The sequence below is a fragment of the Cibotium barometz genome, chromosome 13, assembly GCF_041138505.1.
Source record: "Cibotium barometz isolate CiBa-2024 chromosome 13, ASM4113850v1, whole genome shotgun sequence".
Classification (NCBI taxonomy): domain Eukaryota; kingdom Viridiplantae; phylum Streptophyta; class Polypodiopsida; order Cyatheales; family Cibotiaceae; genus Cibotium; species Cibotium barometz.
This window is the reverse complement of record NC_141058.1, coordinates 45,904,115-45,929,837: the sequence shown is the minus strand read 5'-3', so window position 1 is coordinate 45,929,837 and position 25,723 is coordinate 45,904,115. Positions and strand designations below refer to the sequence as shown.

The 25,723-nt window shown below is 37.6% G+C and overlaps 1 protein-coding gene and 1 pseudogene across 2 annotated transcripts in view; one reads left to right on the top strand and one right to left on the bottom strand.

The window, feature by feature from the left end:
* Positions 1–22,737: 22,737 nt before the first annotated feature.
* Positions 22,738–25,723, bottom strand: part of LOC147632743 (F-box/kelch-repeat protein At5g15710-like) — a 3,217-nt gene continuing 231 nt past the window's right edge. Inside the window, exons 1-2 of one of the 2 annotated variants that reach the window (XR_015267232.1) lie at positions 23,612–25,723; positions 22,738–23,086 (exon numbers count right to left, since the gene is read on the bottom strand). The exon at positions 23,612–25,723 is cut by the window's right edge and continues 231 nt beyond it. Coding sequence is in view for 1 of the 2 variants with exons in the window: in XM_086807588.1 (XP_086663714.1) it covers positions 23,820–25,034 (1,215 nt within the window). In the remaining variant the exon portion in view is untranslated. Of the gene's footprint in view, positions 23,087–23,517 lie in introns of those variants that run through there. The other variant, XM_086807588.1, reaches the window with a different exon arrangement.
* Positions 25,665–25,723, top strand: part of LOC147632742 (uncharacterized) — a 14,045-nt pseudogene continuing 13,986 nt past the window's right edge.

Below are 25,723 nucleotides of genomic sequence, written 5' to 3'. Positions count from 1 at the left end.
AGAGACAGGGTCTGGCTGACGGCCACGGTTTCCTTGTCTCATGATTCTGCCAAAAATTTATATATTATTAAATTTTTATTTTGATATTATCCACGAGATCCTAAGAATTAAGAGGTTCGAAAAACAATTTCTTAAACAAGACAATGATCTTATTGGAGATCTATGACATATGTCCGATAACAAATTTTTCTTTATCAAATCGTCTGTAAACAATCACTTATACAACAGGAAATTTTTCTCTGGAAAACATTTCTTTATTTATATAAAAGTTGCAATATGTACATAGAGCAGCTTGGCTCAAGAATTCAAAATCTCCTCGAGAGACGCATATGACGATGGTATTGGGCCATAGCCATGCCCTAATACAAACGTCCACTTACTGACAAGGGAGCTATTATCTTCCATTTAGGAATAAAGCAACTAAGGAGTCTATAGACTTGGCATGAAAGTCTGAAATTCCGAGGCGTCGAATGATATAGAATGACGCCACGCACCATTTTCAGCTTTAATAGAATCATAGCCAATGAGAGGTTCTGCCACAGCATTGCACGGCATTGCATGGCGGTCGCGAGAGGTGTGGACATATTGCCCTGCAAACCACTTATGCTGTAGTCTCTCCACTGGGTTAGGAAAATATAAATCCTCGAAATGGCGTGCGAGCCTTGCTCGGCTTGTTCGAGTTGAAGCGGAAGAGATGAGATGCTCGAAGGCGAACGCAATCATATCTTGAGACTGGGTGAAGTCGAGAATACCAGATAAATAGGGAACTTCCATCTATAAAAATAATTTCTTTGATTAAAAATTCTTCATTAAAGAAGCTTACAAAATGAAAATACATTATGAAAATGTTTTTTCTGAGTTCTTATTATCAATTTCTAATAAGAATTTATTTATCTTTATTAGCTTTCAGCAAAGCTCTGATACCAACTGTGAGATCCCTCTACCCCCTCCTTGCACCGGATTCCCAGTATAGCTAATAGCGGAAGCAGCCCCCTCATGCGCGGGGCAGGGTTTCTCACTCGGGGCCTCGCCCACGAATGTCCGGGCATGAGACTAGGCTGGTGGTCACTCCGAAAACCGAAACCGAGAAAAATTCCCATGCCCGAAAAGCGGGGACGATTCCACCTTTTTGAATTTTTCTTAACGAGTTTTCTAACGAGATCAAAATCTAAACTATCCTCCACCTGAATAAACCAGATAGAAGGAAACTATCACTGATATAATTTGATCATCTGAGCAATTCAACCCTTTTTTCCTAGTCAAGATTAGGCACAGCCGTTGATCCACTCAATCGAGAATTTTATCAGGGAATTAACTATCTACTCGAATCCTACTGTAATCCTAAGATTTTTCAATTTGATTATTAAAACTCCACTCATTCCAGCCTAACCCCATCCAGCCCATGGGTTAGCCACCACCCTGCCCACCCCCACTGGAATCGGTAGATTCAAACAAGTACTCACCCACCCATAATTGAAATGCCTTTTTTAACTTTAGCTTTAGAAAACAGATATGCACACACTCCTCTTTAAAACTTTAAAAAAAACAATCCATTGACAAACAATTTACTGGTCACACATGTCATACTTCAAAATTTCCATTAAGTCTTTGTTTTTCACTAAACAGAATCACTCTGGACTCTCCGTTGAGACCAGCGAGTCAACAACGAGATCCAGTGATGATAGATTACAATAACATTGGTCTGTCATACAATATCTTCCTTGACATACGTATGGGTGTCCTCGGCACCGCGAGCCCGTGCATCGCCTGGTCAGAACCCTCCAGGATCCTCCTTAGGTGTCCTGGCACTTCACTCAGGGACCGCTTCGTCGACCCTCTACCATCGTACCGAAAGCGCACCATTTTAACCATACCGAGGCTGGTCAAGACCTCGACAGGTTTTGCCGCGTGAGCTGTCCCTCGAACACTCCCCGCTAGCTGTTGCAACCGAAATTCCCTTAGATAAACATATATGCCAAATGCTCCCTCCAGCATTTTGGCGTAAGATAGTCTTTTAAGAAAACAGGGTTTCTATGCAAGTTTATAGTTTTGATTTTGTTTGAATACCATGAATAAATCTTAAATCCGTATCCCAATACTTCTAGATCCAGGTCTGACTTCCAAACAGAATTCCTTGAATTCTGTTAACTTGGATCCTCAGATCAAAATCAAAAGTCTTAACTAGTTTGCATTTTTCCTGAACTGATCACATCGTCATTGACGAAGGGATTAGGTCTTGGTCAATAGTCTGAATCAGAGTTTGGGTCTGGAAAGGTTCTTCCTAAACTATCTTTCTCGAAAGGTACTATTTCAATTTCTCTTTTTCTAAATTTCGTTTGACAAATATTTGTTTACAGATTTCTTAAACATGGATTTCTTAAGAGGAATAAAATAATCATTTATCTCGATCTCCGACTTTGATAGTTTAATTAAATTTTCTCATTTACCATCATAGTGAATACGAAATGGTAGAATTTTCTCTCACATATTATCTATCTATTCATTTTTCTAATTTTTACGAAAATTAACAGAAGATTAAAGAGAACCCTTATTTAATTATAAACATTCTATATGCATCTAATTATGCATAAAATCCAATTCTAATGAAAGTCACACTTTTATCATCATAAAAATCATTTATGATGAAAATCACTCTTTTAACATGAAAGAATTTCTTTTATGCATATATTTATGCATAAAAATCAAATATGATAAAAGTAACACTTTTATAATAAAAAAATAATCTTTTATGCGTACTTCTATGCATGAAAATCAAATATGATAAAAGTAACACTTTTATAATAAAAAAATAATCTTTTATGCATACTTCTATGCATGAAAACCAAATATGATAAAAGTAACACTTTTATAATTAAAAAAATAATCTTTTATGCATACTTCTAAGCATGAAAATCAAATATGATAAAAGTAACACTTTTATAATAAAAAAAATAATCTTTTATGCATACTTCTATGCATGAAAATCAAATATGATAAAAGCAACACTTTTATATAAAAAAATAATCTTTTATGCATACTTCTATGCATGAAAATCAAATATGATAAAAGTAACACTTTTATAATAAAAAAATAATCTTTTATGCATACTTCTATGCATGAAAATCAAATATGATAAAAGTAACACTTTAATAATAATAAAAAATAATCTTTTATGCATACTTCTATGCATGAAAATCAAGTATGATAAAAGTAACACTTTCATAATAAAAAAATAATCTTTTATGCATACTTCTATGCATGAAAATCAAATATGATAAAAGTAACACTTTTATAATTAAAAAAATAATCTTTTATGCATACTTCGATGCATGAAAATTAAATATGATAAAAGTAACACTTTTATAATAAAAATAATAATCTTTTATGCATACTTCTATGCATGAAAATCAAATATGATAAAAGAAACACTTTTATAATAATAAAAATAATCTTTTATGCATACTTGTATGCATGAAAATCAAATATGTTAAAAGTAACCCTTTTATAATAAAAATAATAATCTTTTATGCATACTTCTATGCATGAAAATCAAATATGATAAAAGTAACACTTTTATAATAATAAAAATAATCTTTTATGTGCATACTTCTATGCATGAAAATCAAATATGATAAAAGTAACACTTTTATAATAAAAAATAATCTTTTATGCATACTTCTATGCATGAAAATCAAATATGATAAAAGTAACACTTTTATAATAAAAATAATAATCTTTTATGCATACTTCTATGCATAAAAATCAATAATAATGAAAGTAATACTTTTATTAAAACTAAATTTTTTTAATACAAATAATCAAAATGCATCTTCTATGCATGAAAATGACACTTTAGAATATAGAAATCATAAGGATTACTCTTTTAGAATAATGAAAGATAATACTTATTTTTAAATTTTTAAAAAATTTTGCCATAACCTCCATTGTATGGTTGACCATTTTTAAATTTTAAGACTCTAAAATTAATTAGAAAAGCATCAAGAGTATTTAAATCATTCTAAAGTAACATTTTTCTACTTATTTAAGAGAAACATTATGAAAAACTTGATTTTATTCATTAATCATTCACCTAGGATAGAGAATGGTTGGATTTACTAGAGAAGAGAGGGGAATACCTTTTGCAATGAGGCATAATATCATTTGCAATGTAGAGAAGAAAAAAACCATAAAAACCATAAAATAAATGGAAAAGAGAAGAATCACCAACTTACTAATGAATTTGAGAGCTTTCCTTTGGCTTGATGGTTTGAGGGTTCAACTCTTGTTTGAGACAAGAGTGGCCACCAATCTTCTAGAAGAAGGAAGGTCAAAAACTAATGAACTATGAATACAATTCATTGTTTTTGGCACTTGGGAGAGACAGGGTAATAGTGCAAAACACTATTGAGTTTCAACAAAGGGGAGGGCTTCTATTTATAGGAAAAAATAAGCTTCTAACCAAGCCAACTGATTCTAGAATTTTCCAGATTAGTTTGGTAAATTTTCGACCATTTTTAAGTCATTTTTGGTCAGAGAGATAATAATATCCCATTATTTGGGAGTTTAAAACTCATTCAAGCATGTGAAATAGGCACCTCCTTCATGAGGGGAATTCCCCCATGCAGAGGTGTCAAAAATACATCATTTCACCTAACTATCTCTCTTTTTTAACTATTAACCTTGTCCTTGGTCAACTCTTCATCTTATGTGAGTATTTACTCATTTTTGGGATATTTTCCTTTTATTCTTCTATTTATCTCCTTCCTACATTTGGATGAATCTTATTGGTCCATAGGAATCTTAATTTAAAATTTCGAAAAAATCTTCACCCCCAAGATAATGCCTCTTGAACAAATTATACTTAATTTCTAATGCACCTTCTGAAAATCTTTTTGAACTTCTGTTTCAGGGGAACTTATTTTAATAAGATGAGATATTTTTCTATCCAAAAATATTTAAAATTTGAATATTCTCTTTCTAGAATATTTTCTCTCTCTAGGCCAAAACTGGTAGAAACAAGATCTTTTATATTTTTGAAGAGGGATTTGATTATAGGGGAAGATACTGGACATCTTGAGAGGCTGGGGAGGAATCTTACATTGACTCTCCATCTCCCATGTGTGACCCTTGGATGCCTAACCCTAACCTTAACCCTTAAGGTTAGTCCTAACCCATGCTCCACTAGAGCTTGTTCCCATGCTCCCATGCTCACAAGCCTAATGTGGGTTAGCCTCCTAGTATATGCACACATAATGTGCATATAACATACTTCTCCTCTCTCAAAACATTGCACTCTTGCAATAAAAAGCAAGAGAACTGTGCTGAACAATCTCAATCGACTCCCAAGTCGAATCCTCTATTTCCCTATATTTCCACCTGATTTTAACCTCAGGGATTAGTCAACTACAAAGTTTTCTTTCCCTGAATTCAAGTACCTTATCAGGTTCATGTGAAACATAAGATAATTCTTCGACTTCAACGAGTACTTGAGGAGTAACTATGTTATCCTCACCTCCCAGTTTTCCTTTCAATCTATTGATATGAAAGACTAGATGAACTCTAACATGTGGAGGTAGTTTAGGCTCATATGCAACCGTGCCAATCAGATGTATAAATCGAAATGGACCACAATATCTAGGAGATAAATTCAAGCATTTTCCTATTGACAAAGTCTGAGAATCTTTAGGAACATTAAAATAAACCAACGCTCCTAGTTAAAAAGACCAAGATGAGCATCCCCCCCCTATCAGCATAAAATCGTGCCCTATCCTGAGCACTCTTGATAGAATCCCGAGCTTCGGTCAGCATTTCCTGCATATCATGCAAAAAATCCCTCGATGCATCAAGCTCGATGTCCTTAAGACCGACATCAATAGGTTCCTTGGGTTGATACCCATACATAAGCATGAAAGGACTAAAACCAATAGCCGTATGTTTAAAACTATTTTATAGGCAAATTCCATCATGGGAAGATATTTTTTTCAAATTGATGCTTTTCTAGAGACATATGCACGAAGCATATCCTCTACAATCTAATTCATACGCTCTGTTTGCCCATACAGATGATCATAGGAATTCATACTCAAAGTCATTTCCTCGTTGTTGTAAACCATTCGGAATAAAGTAGAAAAACATGGCATTATAACAGCAGGAACCAGGTATCCATCGATGGCCCGATGTACCCCACATCTGCTCATGGAATTATCGACATCTCAAGTTACCCATATCAACATAGAGAGTCATCAACGTCTTGATGAGTCACATATGTCCATCTGTAAACCATCAGGTTGACTGTATAAATCACCTAAAGTACGGAACTAGAGAAAGAAATGCCAACAAAGGAAAAATCCAAATTTTCTTAATCCGAACACAACAAGATAAACTCGTTGAACTCTAAAGAAATAGATTTCAACAAGTGAAAATGTCGACGAGATTACACTCATCAATACATGTAGACTATAGAGTTTATCTAGAGAATACCCACACTATAACTTCTAGTGAGTTTAGAAAATGAGATTATCTTTGAATGTTGAGGTCAACATGCTAAGTGATGTAAGCAAAGCAACAATCTTGAAAATTATTCCATAAGATAATATATGTGAGGGATCGCTAGCGTCCCATACCACCATGATACCACCCATACATACCTTACCAATTTGAAACTCCCTAGTATGCCGTCTAGGAAATATGAATAAAATCGTGCATAAAAGGAATAAAATGGCCTTATCCCAGACTTTCACATATTAAAACCTGTCTCTATATACCTGAGACTACATCAAGGAATAACTCTTTCTGAGTACATCATTAGAAAAGAAATTGAATTATTGGCGCCTTTCTAATGATAACTACCTTATTTAAAAAAAGTGAAAAAAAAATTTGGGAGGGGGGGCGATTTTCGCCCAGCGCATAGTAGCGCCCCCCCTGGCCAGTGTTGCGATGCAAGAGAGATGGAGAGGGAGGAGCCCTCTCCTCTCTCCTTCTCTCTTCCACTCACCTCATACACCATTCTTCTCTCCCTCTTTCTCTGTTAACAAAGAGATTAATACTTGATTAACTTTTGATTAATCATAATTAAAAGTTAATTATGATTAAAAATTAATCCATTTGTGCCTATTAAGAGGCGTTCACACGAGCGAGAGAAGAAAAAAGAAGGAAAAATCAGAATTGAGAGGCGAAGAGAGTCCCACGCACATGGGAGAGCATTCCATGCATCAACATGCTGCCCCCTACTGTATTTCAACAGAAAATCGGTAGAAATTTGATAGCATACCTGCGAAAAAAACTCGTAAAAATATATTTAAAAAATACGTTTTTAACCCATAAAAATGCTCTTAAATTTTCTTAAAAATCAAGAAAAATTCAAGGAATTTATTCTACCAAAAATATCCACAATAAAATATGCGAGATTTTGGTAAAAATTTCCATTAATGCTTATTTTAAACCACAAAAAATAGAAAAAATAGCATTAAACTCACGGAATTCCTCCCCGTAACGTCAATTCATCCATTGAATACATGCATTCCAATTGCCATATTGACGATCCACGTGATAATCATAAACACAAATAAACAAAATAACATTTTTATTTAGTAAATATTAAAATTTACTTCAAAAAATGCTAAAAATTACAATAAGAAAGAAAAATTAACAACAATTAACTAGAGATTGCTCTAATACCACTATTAGAACCCTAAGATCTCTCTAGATAACTATTATGCATAAACATGCATAAATCAGGCATAAACTCATCCACCCGACCACCCCCGAGCCCAAGGGATGCATACATGAATTATAATGAAGTACATCATACCTTTACCTTGATGTCCCATACCATCAAGAGGTATAACTCCAATCCAGCAACATGTAGCTATAGTGTGAAATGGTAGGTGAGTAGTTATGATCCTCTACGCAAGAGAAAATAACATAACCTAGCCTCAAGATGACATCAAGAGACCATAGCCTAAGCCCCTCTTGAGTGTGCCTCATGCCCCTATTATATAGGAGGGCCCTCAAGTGACTCTTGACTCTACATCTCCCATGTGTGACCCTTGGATGCCTGACCTTAACCTTAACCCTTAAGGTTAGTCCTAACCCATGCTCCACTAGAGCTTGTTTCCATGCTTCCATGCTCACAAGCCTAATGTGGATTAGCCTCCTAGTATATGCACACATAATGTGCATATAACAAAGGGGGCATCCCATAGGGCTACCCCATGGCAAAGCTTAGAGCTCTTATTGTGGGCATGGGGGAGGTGTAGAACCACCCCCAAGCAGCCAAGAAGGCCCAAGGTTGTTCCCACCATCCTTGGCTTGGCTAGAAGGACTGTCGGCCAGCCCTTGGGTCTCTAGATAGGCAACCAAGAAGGCCCCAGCAGGCCCTGGACAGCCTGTGGAGGAGGACCAGGTGTGGGGCAGCCCACACAGGCTGCCCAGCAACCCAATATGAATGCGCATAAGGGCTAGCCCAGTATTGGGTGTGAATTTGTGAAATGTTGGGAATTAATAGCATTAAATGCTATCTTGTGCAGGTCGTGAGGATTTTATGCCATCCGACTTCAGTAAACTGGGCGACTGGATGCATGAAGGGGTATAAATACCTAAGCCTTGTATTCAGTCCAACATCTCATTATTCACAAGGGATTGAAGCTTCCAAGAGCCAGGACAGCCAAGGGGACAACTCCAATCAAGGTGAACATTGTAGGTCAAGATTCTCTCTTTATTTTTTTGATTTACATCATTCTAAATAAAGCAAATACACCATTCATGGGGCGGGGGCCCTACAAAGGGTATTTGGGACCCAATATTGTGTCCTCTTCTCTCTCTCTCTCTCTCTCTCTCTCTCTCTCTCTCTCTCTCTCTATTTTTCTGCACATCTACTTTAGTTGTGTGCGTTATATTCATCATGAAAGATTGCTGAATTCTGAGCATTGAAGTTACCGATTTAACCATGAAGCTTCCACATGTTACATTGGTATCAGAGCCTTCTTCAAGTGTGAAAATTCAGCCAAAAATATAAAACAATAGAAAGATATTTTTTTTCTCGCTTGTGTGGTTGGCTTCTAGACTTCGGTGGACCACCCTCTTTCGATGTGACTCCTGTCCCTCGAAGGACGATTGATTTTCAGCCTCCAGAAGTCTCCCACACGCATAGTGGATGGTCAGATTGCACTCCGAAAAGGAAGTGCATTTTCTTGCTATGGCGAGCCATGACATCAAGAGAGAACAACAACCTTGGGACCAAAGTGCACCTCGTAGTCCTTTTAGGACAGCAGGCATGAGTGTACAAGAGATGTTCCAGTAGATGATGCAAGCAATAGAATAGGGTACCAAATTGGAAGAGCAGACAAGGCACAGTTCTTGGCCCTGGAAGTCTCTAGTACCTCTTTTTCCATCTCCTTCTTCCTCTCCTTCCATTTCCCAGATTCCAGATCCTTTACTACATGACCCTTTTGAAGGGGTACGACTGCAGGCGAGTTTGGTGCTCAAGTTGCAGATGCGAGCAATGGAGATTCAATAGATGGAAGACCGTGCAACAGTAGCCTGTGCTGCTACCCAAGATAATGCCAGAAAACGTGTGGAACATGAAAGATACCTTGTGGCTTTGGATGTAATAATGACACTAGCGGCTTCCTCAAGTCATTTTCCCAAGAAAATAAACTTCAATAAGTATAATGGTAAACTCGATCCCATAACTCTTTATTCCTGGTTGCATCAATTTGAAGTATATTTTGCTGCAGTTAGAAAAGTGATACTGAAAGAGTGATCTTGGCTAGTTGGTATTTGGAAGGTGAGGCCATTCCTTGGTGGACCCAGTGGGCTCATGCTTGCCCACACGAGATTAGGTATGACAACTTATGTTTGGGACGAGTTTGTCCTCGACCTTATGCGACGGTTTCTACTGTCAGAATGCACAACAAAAAATGAGACAACTACTGTGAGAAAAAAGACGTAGAAGTGTAGAGAGAGGGAAGCTGTATAAACTCTCCTATATACACAAGATCCGGTACAAATAGAAGTGGGGGAGAAAGGGTGGTATTTATACCACCCTACGCTGTTGGTCAGCCTGCACAAAACAACCAACAGGCTGCAGAGACATGTCCACAACTAGAATAAAACCAGTCGACTAGCACAATAGGGTAGTCGACAGAGGAATAGGTCGGCCAGGACCAGATAAGTCGGCCAACAATAGAAGTCCCCCACCACAAGCAAGTCGGCCAACAATAGAAGTCCACCACCACAAGCAAAAACTGGGAAAACAATGGAAAAATAAGAAAAAAATGAAGACTACTCCTAACTCGGCGGGCACACCCAGAACATGTAACATACCCATCTCCACTAATAAAGAAATGTCCATGTAATAATTTATGAGTTTTTATGGTATAAAAATTAATGATTTTATTTTTTGAGTCATTTCTACTTAGAATCTTCAAACTCTGAGCCCAAATTTGGAATCTGCGTGCAATTTTACCCTAATATAGGATTTTATAGCATCCAAAACGGACATCGGATCAAGCTTATACGTAAATTTCAGTCATTTTAGTTAAAAAGCGACCACCTTTAAACCTTAATAAATGCACGACCGGGCGTCCGATTGACGAACAGTCTGAACCCCAACGACCAGGAAAACCTCTCAGACAAAAAAAAAATTCGGCCCCTGGGGCGGTCCGACACGCAAATCGAGACGGGCGTCCCAAATTTGGGGACCCCATCCCAAAAATTTAGACCGTACACACTTACCAGGGTGCCCGTACGATGGCCGCACAAGAACCAAAGGATGGCCGCCCACTGTGTGGTCCACACATACCCCTACATGGACACCCATGTTGCCCCAGACCAGATAAGGCACATGCGTACCATTCCTTTCCCTGATAACCGACACCGTACCTTTTCCCTAGACCCATGCAGGCCACTGATCCATAATCTTTGCTGGTACACTGTCCTTTCGTCCTTGCTTTGCGCAGCACCCGTACCCGTACCCCATAGCTATATAAACCCCCGGGGTGCTCCACAGGCGGCAACACGCATTTCTGCGCAGCGTATGCCCTGTTGTACCGTCGTCGTCTGTCCCTGTGCAGTGTACTTGCTATAGTACAGCCACCCCTCTCACACCCCCTCATTTGCCTCTTTTCAGATAAGGCAATTTTCCTCCATCCTCCTCTTGCTACGAGATGGCGGTCTTCAACTTATCAAAAGCACTCTGGCACCTGGAAGACCATTGAAACAAAATATTCTTCTTGAGAAGATTAGTCAGGGGGGAAGCTATGAGAGCATACTTTGGTATAAAAATTCTATACCAACCAGTTAATCCCAAGAATCCTCTGACTTCTTTCACTGTCTTTGGTTCAGGCTAATCTATGACTGCTTGGACTTTAGCGGAATCTGGAGAAATTCCATCTTTGGATACCAGAAAGCCCAAGTATTCAACATGGTCGACAGAGAGTGCATTTGCTCTTTTTTGCAAAGAGTTGGTGCTTCCTTATAATCTCAAGAACTTTTCTGACATGAGTTTCATGTTCGGCTACATTCTTTGAGTAAATCAGAATATCATCAAAGAAAACAAGAACAAAATCATCCAAGTATTCTCTGAGAATGTCTTGCATTAATTGATTGAATGTAGCTGGGGCATTTGTCAATCCAAACGGTATGATAGTGAATTCATAATGCCCATACCGAGTATTGATGGCTGTCTTCGGGATATCTTGCTCATTAACCCTCATCTGATAATACCCTGATTTGAGATCTATCTTTGTGAAGATCTAGGCTCCACTTAGCCTATCCAAAAGCTCATCAATTCTGGGGATAGAATACTTATTATTAACTGTCAGCTGATTGAGACCTCTGTAGTCCACACAGAGTCTTAGCATTCCATCTTTCTTTTTCTGAAAGAGAACTGGCGCACCCCAAGGTGAAACACTAGGTCTTACAAACCCTTGTTCTAACAGTTGTCTAAGCTGTTCCTTGAGTTTGATGGCTTCAAGAACTGGCATTTTGTACGTGCGCAGAGCTACTGGCTGAGCTCCAGGGGTCAATTCTATCACATGATCTACTTCCCGAATTGGAGGCATCGTTGTTAATTCTGCTGGGAATAAATCATCATAATCACTATTCAGGTTCTTTAGCTTTTAACTTTGAGTCTACTGGATTCATTTTGACAACATAAATGAGCTGCTTCTTTCTAAGTCCTTTTAGTTACTTAGAATCCTTTACTAACTGCAGACTTGGGGATCTTGAAATTCTGGTTCCTTGAACTTTATTTCCGTGAAGGTCATGGAAGGAAATGGTTCCATTATGACAGTGAATGTCAGCTTGATTTTTATGGAGCCAATCTATTCCAAGGATCCCATCGAAAACTCCCAAAGGTATAACTCTAAACTGACAGTCAGTTAAATTCCCATCTAGATTGAACTGAATACGATCTGTCTCAAGGTGAGTGAAAAGAATCTTCCCACTTGCCAATTCAACTTGCATAGGTTTCCCTAATTTTTGATCTAAGACTAGCTTACGCAAGCATCCAGGGGAAATGAAAGAATGAGTACTACCTCTGAATTAATCAAAAGCTTAAAAGGCTTACCTTGATACTCAGTTGGAGTATGAATGACGGAGAATTGACGGTTTGGCCCTTGGTTTTCAATTGCTACATAAATCTGTCCTCTTTCTTCTTCCACTACTTCTGCTATTGTGACTACTCTGGCTGCTGCAGTCTGAGGTGGAACTCTTTCTCTTTGGTTGCCCCAATTCTGGGAAGGAGTTTTGAAGCTACTCTGGACAAAGGCAAACGGCTGAGCTAGAGTTCTCCTGGGATTTCCCTAATTTGGGCGAGATGGACCCTGATTTGACTAATAGGAAGGGGTTGGTGTTTGCACTCTCGGTCCTTGACTTCCCTATCCCCTTCACATAGCAGGAGTCGGGCAGTCTTTCAGCTGGTGACCAAAACCCTGACATCCAAAACCTCGGTTCTCACTTCTGAGCTCATCCCGTTGAATCCTTGAAATAGGTGGGGCTCCTGAGAAAGTGTTCTGGGAGAAGGGTCTTCCTTCACTTCTGAATCTTCCCGCATCCTGATTCTGAATTGGGCCTTGCTACCTCTTTGGGGGAGGAAAGTTTGAAGTACTTCCCGGGGTTTGGAATCTTTTAAAGTTAGAGGGTGTAGGCTTTGGCGGGACCTTAACAACAAAGGCTTTGGCAAAGTCCTTTGCCATTCTTACTGCTTCGGCCATTGAAATAGGTTTGGCATTCTTTACTAAGGTGTCCAATGGCTCGCTCTTTCCTCGAATGAATCTGGCCATCAACTGCTCTTCATCCAATTGCAGGGAATATTTGAGAAGAAGGGAAAAAGCTTGATGGTACTCTTCAATTGTCCGACTATCCTGCTTTAGTTCCAAGAACTCATTCATTTTAGATTCAAGGAAGCCCGGAGGACGACAAAACCTCTTTCTGAGGTAAGCTTTAAGATCGGTCCAGGTCTGGGTATTCTGGTCGAGACGGTTAGTCCCGACTATCCTGCTTTAGTTCCAAGAACTCATTCATTTTAGATTCAAGGAAGCCCGGAGGACGACAAAACCTCTTTCTGAGGTAAGCTTTAAGATCGGTCCAGGTCTGGGTATTCTGGTCGAGACGGTTAGTCTCGCAGTGATTCCTCCAAGCGACCTGGTGGCCGCTTCCACAATCTTTAACCTGGTGAGAGCCATCTTGCTTCTCTCATTGTAGCCAGTTACATCAAGTATTCTTCCATAGCCTCAATCCACTTTCCCACTACTTCACCTAACTGCTCCCCTTCACCCTTTTGAAGGGACCAGGTTGGGATCTGTGCATGGCTTTTTGAACATCCGGATCTAACTCTTCGTCATCATCGGTTAGAGGATCCGGTTGCCTTGCACGGGCCGCACGCCTCATGACTCTGACAAAATGAGATTTTCATCAACTTAACTTTGACAACAGATTTATGATTATTTAATTTTTATGATTTATTCTTTAAAAAGATAATTATTTCATCATACTTCATGAAACAAGTCTTACTCTGATAATTTTATTAACCATTCACAATCATGAAAACAATTTGGAATTTTTTTGTAAAACATCGTTTATTATCAAAGTTTTCGATATATACATAGAGCATCACAGCTCCCAAAATCACTGCCTCAATCGTATACGCATAAAGAAGCGAAACTACAAAGGAGACATGCAATGGTACACATGATTCATTACATAAAGAGGTGCTGTAATTCTACTTCTAGGGATAAAGCGGCTAAGAAGCCTAAAAACTCAGCATGAAATTCTAAAGTTCCTGGGTGAATGATCAAAGAGTTGAACATGCTGAACAAGCCCTAGCCTTATCAGAATCATGGCTAAGGAAATATTTTGCCTGAGCCTCTGATGTTGACTGGTACACTGACATTAATACATCATCGTCCACAGAACCACATATACCGACGTCGCTCAAGAGGATCAGGAAAGTAAAGACTCTCAAAATAACGTGCGAGTCTCACTCTATTTATTCGAGTCGTAGCAGGGTTGATGAGGTGCTCGAATGCAAAGGCTATCATATCCTAACTCTGGGGGGAGAGTTCAGGAATGCCAGATAGATTCGGGGTATCCATCTATGAATTTCCAATTCAATTTATGAGTTTTCAATTTTTGAAGTTCATTCAACATAATATTAACAAGTGAAAACATTATTTCCCAGATTTACTTTAAAAATTTAAGCAATTTCTGATGCTGTTACGTAAATTTACAACAGTGCTTTGATACCAACTGTGGGATCCCACTACCCCCTCTCCGCACCGGGATTCCCGGATGGTAGCACAGCGGAAGTAGCTTCCTCATGCGTGGGGCAGGGTTTCCCACTCGCGGCCTCGCCCTCGAATGTCCAGGCACGAGACTAAGCTATGGATCATTCCGAAAACCGAAACTGAGAGAATTTTCCATGCCTGGAAAACGGGGACAATTCCACCATTTTGAATTTCTTAATGAATTTTTCTAACGAAGTCAAGACTGAACTAACCTTCATCTGAATAAACCAGATAGAAGGGAAACTATAACAGACTTGAAGGAATCAACGCTTTTTTCCTAATTGAATTAGGCACAGCCATTGATCTATTCATTTGAGAAGTCTTCAGGTTATTATTTAACTATTCGAGTTCTAAGCGTATTCCTATTGATCAATTTTATTATTAAAACTCTACTGATTCCAGCCTAACCACATCCGGCCCATGGGTTAGCCACCGCCCAACCGTTGGAATTGGTAGAACCAGACAAGTACTCACCCACCCATAATTGAATGCCTTTCTTAACTTTTGCTTTAGAATATTGATATACACACACTCCTCTTTAAACTTCAACTTTTAAAACAACCCATTGAAAAACAATTATTGGTTACAAATGTCATAACTCAAAATTTCCATTCAATCCTTGTTTCTAACAAAACAATATCACTCTGGACTCTCCGTTGAGACCAACAGGTCAGCAACGAGATCCAGTAACAGATTACGAGAATTTTCTCGCCATCAAATATATATATATCTTCCACGACATACGCATGGGTGTCCTAAGCACCGCGAGCTCATGCATCACCTGGTCAGAACCCTCTAGGATCCTCCTTAGGTGTCCTGGCACTTCACTCAGGGACCGCTTCGTCAGCCCTCGCCCATCGTACCAGAAGCACACCATTTTATACCATACCCAGGCTGGTCAAGACTTGGGCAGGTTTTTGTCGCATGAGCTGTCCTTTGAACACTCCCCGCCAGCTGTTGCAACCGAACTTCCCTTAGAAAAATACATATACCAAATGCTCCCTCCACCCAGCATTCTGGCGTAAGACAGTCCTTTAAGAAAACAGGGTTTCTATGCAAGTTTTTCAGTTTTGATTTTCTTTTGAATACAATGAGTATATCTTAATTCTGTATCCCAAGACTTCTAGATCACAGGTCTGGATTCCTAAGCAGAATTCCTCAAATTCTATAATCTTGATCCTCAGATCAAAATCAAAGGTCTCAATCTAATTTCAAATTCGGTGGGTGATTTGATTGAATTTTTCTGAACTAGTCACATCGTCTTTTCTTGAAAGTGACGAAGGAGATTAAGTCGAGGTCATAGTCTGATTCAGGGTTTGATTCTGGAAAGGTTCTCCCTGAACTATCTTTCTCGAAGGGTAATATTTCAATTACTACTTTACTGAACTTCATTCATTGAGTATTTTGCTTAACTGAATTCAAAACTAGTCACGAATTCCTATGAGAAATAAATCAATCATTTATCTAAAATTTCGACTTCGATAGTTTTTCTGAATTTTCTCATTACCATCCTAGAGAATATGAAACATTAGAACTTTCCTTCACAGAGTATTTACTTATTCATTTACCAATATTCATGGGATTTAAACAATGATTAAAGAGAATCTCATTTTGATTTTAAAAAAAATATGTATGCATCTATTTATACATAAAATCTAACTTCTATGGAAATAACACTTTTATATAAAAGAAAATCCTTTTATGTATCTATTTATGCATAAAAATCAATTTTGATGAAACTAACTTTTTTATAATAAAAATTTTCTTTTATGCATCTATTTATGCATAAAAATCCATTTTGATGAAAGTAACACTTTTATAATAAAAAATTTCTTTTATGCATCTATTTATGGATAAAAATCAATATTGATGAAAGTAACACTTTTATAATAATAATAATCTTTTATGCATCATTTTATGCATAAAAATCCATTTTGATGAAAGTAACACTTTTATGATTAAAAAAATTCTTTTATGCATCTATTTATGCATAAAAATAAATATTGATGAAAGTAACACTTTTATAATTTTAAAAAAATCTTTTATGCATCATTTTATGCATAAAAATCCATTTTGATGAAAGTAACACTTTTATGATTTAAAAAAATTCTTTTATGCATCTATTTATGCATAAAAATCAATATTGATGAAAGTAACACTTTTATAATAAAAAATTCTTTTATGCATCTATTTATGCATAAAAATCAATATTGATGAAAGTAACACTTTTATAATAAAAAATTCTTTTATGCATCTATTTATGCATAAAAATCAATATTGATGAAAAAACACTTTTATAATTAAAAAATTTCTTTTATGCATCATTTTATGCATAAAAATCAATATTGATGAAAGTAACACTTTTATAATAAAAAAATCTTTTATGCATAAAAATCAATATCGATGAAAGTAACACTTTTATAATTAAAAAATATTATGCGTCATTTTATGCATAAAAATCAATATTGATGCATCATTTTATGCATAAAAATCCATTTTGATGAAAGTAACACTTTTATAATAATAAAAATTCTTTTATGCATAAAAATCATTATTGTATAATAAAAAAATTCTTTTATGCATCATTCTATGCATAAAAATCAATATTGATGAAAGTAACACTTTTATAATAATAATAAAATCTTTTATGCATCATTTTATGCATAAAAATCATTATTGATGAAAGTAATACTTTTATAATAAAAATTTTCTTTTATGCATGAAAGAAACACTTTTATAATAAAAAAAATTTCTTTTATGCATTAAAATCCATTTTGATGCAAGTAACACTTTTATAATTAAAAAAATATCCAATATGCAACTTTCTATGCATAGAATTTAAATCTAATGAAAATCACTCTTTTATAATAAAAAATAACCAATATGCATCCTTCTATGCATAGAATTTTAATCTAATGAAAATCACTCTTTTATAATAAAAAAATAACCAATATGCATCCTTCTATGCATAGAATTTAAATCTAATAGAAATAACACTTTTATAATAAAAATATTTCTACTATGCATTTTTCTATGCCTAGAATGAAAATAACACTTTTAGAATACACAAACGGTGGGGATTACTCTTTTTGAATAATAAAAGGTAATACTTATTTCACAAAATTTAAGAAAATTTTACCATAACCTCCTTTGTATGCCTGACCATTTTTTAATTTTTCCTATTCTTAATTTACTTAAAAATTATCCCCAATTGGTTTAAAGCATCCTAAGCTAATCAAATTCCACTTTTAAAAGAGAAACAATATGAAAAGTTTAATTCAAACAATTTGATGACTTAACTAGGATAAAGAAGGGCTGAATTTAAGAATGAGAGAGGGGGAAAGCCTTTCCAGTAAGGCATAGCATCAGATTATCATTTTAAAGATAACAAAATTTATAAAACCATTAAAAGAATAAGAAAAAGTAGGATTTCTAACTTACATGAAATCGTGGGAGCTTTCCTTTGGCTTGATGGTTTGAGGGATCTACTCTTGTTTGCAACAAGAGTGGCCACCAATTCTTTAGAAGAGGGAAAGGTCAAAAACTAATGAATTATTAAGAAATTCATAATTTTTAGCTCTGGGGAGGAGTAGAGTAACAGTGCATAGAACACTATTAAGCTTCAACAAAGGGGGAGGCTTCTATTTATAGGAAAAAGTGAGCTTCTAACCAAGCAAACTGATTCTAGAATTTTCTAGATCAGTTTGGTCAATTTTTGACCATTTTTGGGTTAGTTTAGCTTACTTTTTGGGTTAGTTTAGCTTACTTTTTGGAACTAGACTTGAATTAGGAGAGAGGAGAGATGAAATATCCTCTTGCATAAGGTGATTTACATGTTGAATTATACACTAGACATCTACCACCTTTTATTGGTAGATCCTTCTTGACAATGTATCTCAAAATCAAACTCTTTCATAAGATGATTTTACATGTCTAGTCTTCACAAGACATCTACCACCTTTTATCAGTAGATCCTTTTCAATAACATATCTCAAAATAAAACTCTTGCATGAGCTCATACCAATGAGATTTTCTTCCCCTCAATCTAAAAAGATGACTTCCTTCCCCTCAAAAGTATTTCAGAGACAAGTTATCCTCCTAAACCACAAAAGTAGAGCTGCACAAATAATGTCTCCACTTCTTCAATACATGGATCACCGTAGAGTTCTTTGGCCCACTTAAATTGTGGGTTGATTAACATCTTACACTCAAAAGCTACCAACCTACTAACATCCTTGAATAGCCTGATCATTGGCCTCTATTTCAAGAGAAGCTCCATGGCATGGTCACTAGCATCTATTTCAACCATAAATGGTTTACTTGGATCTATAATTTGGAGAAAATGGCTGACTTGGATCTATAATTTGGAGCATAGGAGCTATAGTAGCCTCATGTTTTAGCACTTTAAGACACTTTTCCAACTCCTCAATCCAGATATTTTCTCTCTAGACAAATTCCAAAGAAATCGATCAATTTTAGCATGATTTTAGATAAATGTCTTGGAAGAAATTCACAAATCCCAAAAGATTGTGTGATAGTCTTTAAAATTGGCCACTCACATACTTTTTTTTTTTTTCATAATCACTTCAAAGACTATTAATTGTAAATAACTTGTCCAAGATACAAAAGCTTTTGTTTAAAGAAATCACATTTTCTCACTTTTATAAATGTTTGCCTTTGAGAATTACATGTGTTAACCATGTTCCTTATGGGTTTTATTATATACTCCAAGATGTCATCTAGAAAGACATAGAAAGCCTACAAAAAAAAATTCCCAAATATGGATGAAAAAGATTGTTCATCTTCTAGAAAGTAGTCGAGGCATTACTGAGTCCAAAAGAAAACTCCAAGAACTTATATCTAGTCCAAAATGCAGACTTATAGACATCGTTCTCTAATATCCTAACATGATGTTACCTCATTCTCAAATTGCACTCCGCAAAGATGATCAATGAGATCATCTGTTTTTTGCAATGGATACTTGCTCTTTATTTGTAAAATTATTTAAACCCTTATAGTCAATGCACATCCTATCCAAGATACAAAAGCTCTTGTTTAAAGAAATCACATTTGCTCACTTTCTTTTGCAAATAATAGCTCTCTCTTGATAATTACAAACATAATTCTCAAGTGATGACCATGCTTCTTAAGGGTTTTACTGTATACCCCAAGATGTCATCTAAAAAGACCTAGAAAGACTACCAAAAACTTTCCCAAATATGGATGAAAAACATCGTTCATAATCTTCTAGAAAGTAGCTAGCACATTAGTGAGTTCAAAAGAAAACACCAAGAACTTATAATGTCCATACCTAGTCCGAAATGCAGTCTTATAGACATCCTTCTCAAATATCCTAATATGATGGTACCTCATTCTCAAATTGCGCTCCAAAAAGATGATCAACGAGATCATTCATTTTTGGTAATGGATACATGTTCTTTATTGTAAATTTATTTAAATCCTTAAAGTCCATTAATGCACATCCTCTTGGCTTTATCTTTCTTATCCACCACTAAAAGTACTAGTTCTCCCTAAGGTGATTTTCTAGGCCTCACATGTCCCATCCAACAGTACACTTAAGGTCATCTATCAACCTTATCCTGCTCAAGTCGACACAACTCATGAGGTTGCTTAAACACTAGTTATGTGCTAGGTACAAGCTCATTAGTCTTATGACCTTCACGAAGTGTGGAGGTAAACATGTGGTAGCTCCTTTGGAAAATTTCAAACATAATCTTTCGAAAGAGTCACCCCTCAGGAGAATCCACACTCTCTTAAGATCAAAATCTTAAAATCCCCAACCAAATACATGGTCCAAGAACTCAAACATGCTAGTTGACCACCTTCTCTACTCACTTCTCTCTCATTCAAAGCCAAATTTAAGACTTGAACATCAGAAGAAGAACTAGCTAAGCACAAATTACTCATATCCAATAATGTTTCAGAAGAAGAACTAGCTAAGCACAAATTACTCATATCCAATAATGTTTCATAGGGGTTTTTAATCTAATACGCTGGTCAATTTTGTCAACATAACAAGACATGGATGATTCTTTTGCAACCCAAAATTGTTACCTTTTGGTTCATACAATAGCACGACTTAGAACCCACATAACCATCTTTTGGCTTGAAAGAGATCCCTAAACATGGATGATTCTTTTGCAACACAAAATTGTTAACTTTTGGGTCAAACGATAGTATGACATAGAACCCACATAAACACCTTTTATTTGCCAAATTTGCCAAGATGGGCCTAACTATACTAGATATAAAATAAAAATACATGCATCTATTTTAAGGTTCCTCATTGACCTAATGGAGAAAATTCTCATTATTTCCACTCACATGGGACATCACTCAAATCATTAACCTAATGAAGAATATATTGCCACTCACATGAGACGACTCAAATCTTTCCAACATGCCAATCCATGACCCACATGGCGTTTTATGGAATCCACCAACCATTCGCATGGATACAGAGAGTCCCATAATATCACACTCTTTAATAATATAATAGAATAGATGGAGTGGTAGATTATCATTATTTATAAGCTATGGCAATTGTTTAGGCTCAAGCGTAGAAGTCCATACCTATGGCAATTATTTAGGCTAAAAGTTTGGAAGTCCATTAGAAAGCAAATGAAAAAGTAAGGGTGCCACAATATAGCCAAAGAAAAGATAATAGAGAACAAACCTATAAGTGAAACAAGCCAAGCAACAAATCACTTACTTGTGTGTTTTCCCAAGACTCAGATGCACAACCAAGGCAATCAGAATATGTGTATTCCATAGTTACACACCTACCATCAACAAATTGAAGACGATAACGCTACCCAACCATATGCTTCAATACAACCGAAAGCCACCCCCAAGCTAGAGGCCATTCAGAGCCTGCATTGTTACTAGCTCCAAATGTTTCTTATGATCTTCAATATTTTTATTGAAGAATCATCAAAGCATACGACCACAAAATCTCGATGTTTGAGGAATAGGTATTTCATCATACGACTCAAAGTCGCAAGAGCATCGGTAAGCCCAAAGGGCATTACCAAAAACTCATAATATGTGTATAAAGACCTTAAGGGGGGCTTCTGAAGATGAATCGCAAGAAGAAACTTCCCTTTTATTTAGATAAAGTGTCTTACCTATGAGATCAAATAGGCAAAGTCCTTCCATGGCAAGGAGGAAGAGGTGAGGGTGACTAGGCAACAACCTTTCCAATTTCCTTTAAATAGGGAAAACATAATTCTCAACCTACCCATTAATGATAAGGTTGGCTTTACTAGAAAGCGTCAAAGCCTGAACACAAATCTGTGAAAAAAAAACTTATTTGGTCATTATGGTGGTAGGATGAATTTAATGGTTTAATCCATGAAAGAAAAGGTGAATACTCATGGTACATGTGAAAACAGTGTCCACCCTCCTACATGCTAAACATAAGTTGCACATGCGCTTCTTAAATACATTAGTGGTTAGAGAGTTGAAGTCTTGAGCAAAGTTCTTGAATTCAATTCTCACTACTTATGTTCGAGACTGACATCACAAAAGAGTGGAGAGGACAAACTCATGGGGGTGTGAATAAAAATGGGTCATGTATGGGCTTGATTTTTGACGGGCACACTTGCCCTTCAAAATTGATGGGTTTGGTGAAATATGCAAGTTTTTTTATATTTTAGTGAAATTTTTTATGGGCATTTTAGAATTTTGCTAGAATTTCGTGGCCAAAATGCTCAAAAACGGGCATGACATCCATCAAAAAGTAGCTACGGTAGTGTATTCATAATCCCCCCCCCCCCGCCCCAAAAAAAAAAAAGTATGTATAATTTTTTATGTAACTAAAGTTAACAAGTACGTGGAGTGGTAGAGCTTGGGTTCCAATGCCATGACTTTCATTTGAATCCCACTCTTTCACCTTTTAATGTGAAAAGGTAGTTGTAAGTGAAGCTATCCTAAGATAATCCTTAGTATTAAATCCTTATGATGTGTGTTTCATCTACCAAACAGTTCCTTGGCTGGCAACAGCTTTATAGCTCCTCTCTCTCAGAGAGTTATGGAATGGGTTTAATCCTATTGGCCACAGATTTGTAGTAGTTCTTCTCTATGAGGGCTATCGACCGCTACTTGATAAGCTCATCATCTCATGAGAGTCTTCTTTCTAAGGGATGGGTCTGTACTTTGTATGAGTCTGTGTATTTTGCCCACTACTGATGTAGCCTCTGCATCAAGCTTCTGTTTTTGCTCAACACCTCCACCCGTTCAAGAAAGCCGACTCCTACATGATCCTCACTTTAGACCTAGCCAAGATCAAGGGCATAGATGAGTGGCTTGTTACACTCAGAGAACTCCAATAGCTCATTGGATTAGCTCACGCATATCAAGGGCTAGACCTCTTCAAGATGATAAGAACAAATGTTTGAAAATCAAAGCATTGGGAAAACCTTGGAGGTATTTGGTTAATTGAAACAAATCACAAGATCATGGTGTCACATTTCTGCACTCTATTAACACACCAGGATGAAGTAAAAGAACAGAACTAATGAGAACAACTGCAGCCACTAATGAAAACAACTGCAGCCACTCAGTGCTCAACATGCAAATTAAACGGAATGGGAAGCGGTGGCCCAGGAATGTTAGTGACCCACAACAATGACAAACTCAAACCTTTGCCTTTTATAGACAAAGACTTGGAAAAACAAATCACATGGTCATAAACAAGAAGCAGCAAGTGTCAAGAACAAGAGGAGTTGTTCTAATTGTTGATCTTTCAAAACATGAAAAAAAGGTTATGGGTTACATTTCCATATGTGCAAAAAACTCACCTAGAAGAATCAACACATGATCCAAGGCATGCCATCGATAAAATCCAGAGATCTACATCAGTAGTGCCACAAAACATGTTGTAGCGTCTGCAGTGACCAGCTCTACTGCTCTTCAGAAAGAATAGCCTGCTCCATGCTGACTCCACAACACAGATTTGGCAATCGTTTCAAATGCCTCAATGAGATGCTGCAAATGCGTTGATCTACGTTATACCTGTCCAAATGTGGCAGCATCCAGTCTGGGTTCCACAAAGAGACCCCTCACCGAAAACTTCAGAAACCGAGCACTCAACGGGCAACTAGGTAGCCACCTCCATGTTGTAGGGCTTTGTGAGAAATCGCACAAGAGAATTTCGGAATGTGAATCCTTGAAGAAGTAGAGCATATCACCACTCCCTGCACATTTGAGATCAAAGTCAGCTTTCCCTTTGAAGAACCTCCGGAAATGGTGCGAAGGCATTCGCTCGATTTCCACCCACTTCTGCTTCTCTGGATCAGTCTTCCAGTTATGACCTCCATTCTCAAGCTCCCAAATCTGAACTCTTTGGCAGACCCTTTCACACCCAGCTCCACCCACAAGCACGAGTCGCCCTCTTCTCTGGATTAAGAAAGAGAAAAACAGTATCTCAGGCTGAGGGATCCTGACCTCTTCCCAAACTCCTTTCTTCATGTCATAGGCCATGATGTTGTATGGTCGGGCTGACGTTAAGCAATACAAAACCCCAGTGCAGAAGACTGTTTTGGATGTCCAGACTGTGATTTTCACAGTGTACTCCCGTGGTACAGTCCCAGTGACACACCATGAGTTAGTGACCGAATCGTAGACCTCGGTGGTGCATTCGTAGTCTCCTCCACATTCTGATGTGCCCCCAGCCACCACGACCTTGAAGCTCCTTGAACACTGATCCTCAAAGACCCCAACCAGTGAATTAAGGCGGCCACGTATCATGGGTGGGAGTGCCCGCCATGTCTTTGTGACAGGGTTACATACAGCCAAGTGGGCTGAGCTTACATTGGAATCCTTGGCAACCCCTCTGATGAAGAGGAACCCGCCCACGGCAATGAGGGGAAACCTCATGTGGAGGGGAAGGAATGTGAGGGGGATGATGTGCCATCTTTTTAAATTAGGGTTATATGCACAGCAATTCTCTCTGCAGTTGAAAGATGAGCACATGAAAAGCCATGGCTTGTCTTGAGATGGTACCTGTTGTTGCAAGCTTGTGAAGCTCTGGGAGGTTATCATGTGGTTCCAGTCATTGCAGACCGCCCTGCTTCTGATGATGGAGTGGATGGGCAGGCGTGCCACCACTCGGGCGTGAAGATCATCCGGCAGCTTGCTCCATACACAGGAGCTCATGTTCTCTGCTCCTGCACAGAGCTGATTCCGCCTGGCCCTCTCTGATCCATCGTCTTCTTCCCTCATAATGCAGACAATCAGGGTTAACAACTAGGATTTAAGCTATGCATGACAAATCAGGGTTTTGGCTATGGCTGACATGCCATTTTGGCTAACGCATACACGGCATTCTAGCTGTGGCATACATGGCGTCAGGATTTTGGACATAACTATCAGGGCCTTGGCTTGACAATACGGATTTGTATATGGCTACTATGGGAAATAACCAACGCCTGTGCTCAACACTAGGGTTTCGGATATGGGTGCTGCAAAGCAATACTAAATGTGTGCAGAAATTACAATTGTGCAGGTCTAGGAATGGCGGTCAAAAATAGGGTTTTGGATACTTTTACCGCACCGCACAAACTTCAGGATTGTGAAGTTCAGGCCATGGCGAAGGGCTAAATGCTCAGAATAAGGGCTTTGGAAACGGCAACCCGCGAACTAATTCTTGCCAAGCTCTTTCTGATCGGATCAAATTTAGGGTTTCTTCTGTGAGCAAGTAAGCCCGAGTTCGAAGGTCTGGCCGTGGTGATAAAGAAGAAATGGGAAGGTAAGCGAATCATTCAACAAATTTGGCTATGAAAAGCGTTAAAGATACAATTGTAGTGTTCTAGCTATGGCGACGGAAAAATTGGGGGTAAGGATACCGAGGCTATGGCGATTAAGCGGAAGAAGTGCGACGAGGCAGGGGAAGGGGAGCCAGAAAGGTCAGA